Genomic DNA, 3,432 nt, shown 5'->3' on the forward strand with positions numbered 1-3,432 from the left:
CCTGAGCCCACATCTCAGGCTACTAGGGGAAGAAAAAATAGGTCCTCTGTCAAGACCCCTGAAACAGTTGTCCCCATAACCTCTGAGCTCCAGGCTTCTGACTCCACAGACCAGCCTGTCACACCTGAGCCCACATCACAGGCTACTAGGGGAAGAAAAAATAGGTCCTCTGTCAAGACCCCTGAAACAGTTGTCCCCATAGCCTCTGAGCTCCAGGCCTCCGCCTCCACAGACCAGCCTGTCACCCCTGAGCCCACATCTCAGTCTACTAGGGGAAGAAAAAATAGGTCCTCTGTCAAGACCACTGAAACAGTTGTCCCCATAGCCTCTGAGCTCCAGGCTTCTGCCTCCACAGACCAGCCTGTCACCCCTGAGCCCCCATCTCGAACCAGTAGGGGCAGGACAAACAGGTCCTCTGTCAAGACCCCTGAATCAGTTGTACCCACAGCCCCTGAGCTCCAGCTTTCCATCTCCACAGACCAGCCTGTCACCCCTGAGCCCACATCTCTGACCACTAGGGGCAGGACAAATAGGTTCTCTGTTAAGACCCCTGAATATGTACCTGCAGACCCTGAGCTCCAGGTTTCCACCTCCACAGATCAGCCTGTCATCCCTAAGCCTACATCTCGGACCACTAGGGGCAGGACAAATAGGTCCTCTGTCAAGACCCCTGAATCAGTTGTCCCTATAGCCCCTGAGCTCAAACCTTCCACCTCCAGAAACCAGCTTGTCACCCCTGAGCCCACATCTGGGGCCACTAGGGGCAGGATAAATGGGTCTTCTGTCAGGACCCCTGAACCAGGTGTCCCCACAGCCCCTAAGCCCCTTCCTACAACCTCCATAGACCAGCCTGTCATCCCTAAGCCCACATCTAGAGCCACTAGAGGAAGGGTAAATAGGTCCTCTGTCAAGACTCCCAAACCAGTTGAACCAGCAGCCTTTAATCTTGAGCCTCTTATCCCCACAGACCAGCCAGTCACCCCTGAGGCCATAGCTCAGGGTGGTCAGAGCAAAACACTGAGGTCTTCCATAGTAAGTGCTGTGTCAGTTCCTACCACCCCTGAATTCCAGTCTCCAGGTACCACAGACCAGCCTATTTCCCCTGAGCCTATTCCTCAAGCCAGTTGCAGCAAGAGGCAGAGAGTCATTGGGAATCCTGGCTCCCTCAAAGCTCCCATTGACCATAAGCCTTGCTCTGCACCCCTGGAACCTAAATCCCGGGCCTCAAGGAACCAAAGATGGGGAGCAGTTAGAGAAGCTGAATCCCTTACAGCCATTCCTGAGCCTGCCTCTCCCCAGCTTCTTGAGGCACCAACTCATGCCTCCCAGATCCAAAAGGCGGAAGCAGTAGGTGGATCTAGGTTTACCCCAGAGCCCCAGCCTAAGGCCTCTCAAAGCCGCAAGAGGCCTTTTGCTACTATGGATTCACTGCCACTTCAAAAACAGCCCCAAAGAGAAGTCTCCCAGAAGACAGTGTTTCTCAAGGAAGAGTTAAAAGATACTACAGAGAAGCCAGGGAAAGAAGAGGTGAGGAGAGGGCTGGGACCACAAAGCTGGGAAAAAGGGCTTCAGGGCTCCGAAACTCCCACTAAGATTTTTCTCCATCTCAGGACGCCATGACTCCAAAACCAGGCAAGAGAAAGAGAGACCAGGCAGAGGAGGAGCCCAACAGAATACAGAACCGTAGCCTCCGACGGACCAAACTTACCCAGGAATCAACAGCCCCCAAAGTAAGAGACACGGGCATGGGACTTTGTGGGAGACAGAGATGAGGGGAGGATGCAGGGAGACCTAGGGGATTGTAGAGATGGGTGCTGATGGCGTGGGTTGCTGTGACCACCTCAGGCCAACCCTTCCACAGGTGCTCTTCACAGGAGTGGTGGATGCCCAGGGAGAGCGGGCCGTGCTGGCACTGGGGGGAAGTCTGGCTGGTTCAGCGGCAGAGGCTTCTCACCTGGTCACTGATCGCATCCGCCGGACAGTCAAGTTCCTGTGTGCCCTGGGGCGAGGAATCCCCATTCTCTCCCTGGACTGGCTACATCAGGTGAGAGGCCAAGAGATGATGACAGACCAATGTAGTGACAAGACTGCTCATGTAGCACCCTAGAAAGTGGTAGTGGGGAAGAGGAGTTACAGGAAGACAGGGGCATTAGTGAGGCAGAAGCCTGAATTTATTTAAAAGACATTTTGTGAGCTCTCTGTAAATGCTAGGCAGCAGAGCTGGGTGAGGGGCTGGGCTGAGTTTTGATGCTGACTGCTGCCATCCTTAGTCCCACAAGGCTGGTTGCTTCTTACCCCCGGATGAATATGTGGTGACTGACCCTGAGCAAGAGAAGAACTTTGGCTTTAGCCTTCAAGATGCCCTGAGCCGGGCTCGGGAGCGAAGGCTGCTGGAGGTGAGAGGCTATCTTTTGACCGGTGCTTCAACCCTCCCTCCAGTGCTTCCCAATAAACATCCACTGCCTCCACCATTTCTTTCTCTTAGGGCTATGAGATCCATGTGACCCCTGGAGTCCAGCCACCACCACCTCAGATGGGAGAGATCATCAGCTGCTGTGGAGGCACTGTCCTACCCAGCATGCCTCGGTCCTATAAGGTATGGTTAGGATGCTCTGAGTCTGGGTGAGGTGGCAGTGGCAGTTAAAGAGGTGGCTGGAATGGCAAAGGTTGGGGGGGGAAATGGAAGTACAGAAAGGAATATAGAGTAGAGAGAGGGTGGGGAAAGACCTATGGTATAGAAAGGGATAGGAATGAGGAGAGAGATCTGCTGATACCCTCATATAACAATCATCAATCAGCAGCTTAGTTTAGATTACGCTACATTTGTTCCATCTATCCCTTTTTTCCTTTGATTTTCTTTGCTGAAGTATTTTATTTCTTTTTTTATTCTTTTTTTCCTTTTTTTTTGCTGAAGTATTTTAACTCAAACTGCCAATACTATTTCTTCCTACATACTTAAGTATACATCTTTAAGAAATGTGTACATTTTATTTCATAATCACAGTGACATTATTGATCCAAAACAAAATTAACAACAGTTTATTGGTTATTTGCTCACACTCCATTAATAAAATGTCTCCTGTTGTCTGAAAAATGTCTCTATACAGTTGTTCAAATCAGGATTCAAATAAGGTCCACATACTGCCACATCTATTACCCTCTGAATTCTCTTTACTCTAGAGCATTCCTTAACTCACCCAGCCGTTTTTATGCCATCAATTTCCTGCAGAAACTAGGTCACTTGTCCTTTAGAATGTTCCTCAGTCTGGATTTTTGGATTTGCCTACTTGTATCATTTATCTTGTTCCTCTGTGTTCCATATTCCTGGAAATTGTAGATAATTGTAAAAGCTTGAATAAATTCATTTCATCTTTCTAGCAAGAGTCTTTCTTTCTCTTTCTTTCTTTTCTTTTCTTTTTTCTTTCTTTCTTT

General features: G+C 49.7%; 1 protein-coding gene across 1 annotated transcript in view; it reads left to right on the forward strand.

The window, feature by feature from the left end:
* MDC1 (mediator of DNA damage checkpoint 1) overlaps positions 1–3,432 on the forward strand; it is a 19,706-nt gene that overhangs the window by 14,621 nt on the left and 1,653 nt on the right. The window contains exons 10-14 of the mRNA XM_017510464.2: positions 1–1,527; positions 1,611–1,730; positions 1,862–2,044; positions 2,271–2,396; positions 2,486–2,596. Coding sequence (XP_017365953.2) covers positions 1–1,527; positions 1,611–1,730; positions 1,862–2,044; positions 2,271–2,396; positions 2,486–2,596 — 2,067 coding nt within the window. The remainder of the gene's footprint in view (positions 1,528–1,610; positions 1,731–1,861; positions 2,045–2,270; positions 2,397–2,485; positions 2,597–3,432) is intronic.

The sequence above is a fragment of the Cebus imitator genome, unplaced genomic scaffold, assembly GCF_001604975.1.
Source record: "Cebus imitator isolate Cc_AM_T3 unplaced genomic scaffold, Cebus_imitator-1.0 Scaffold440, whole genome shotgun sequence".
Classification (NCBI taxonomy): domain Eukaryota; kingdom Metazoa; phylum Chordata; class Mammalia; order Primates; family Cebidae; genus Cebus; species Cebus imitator.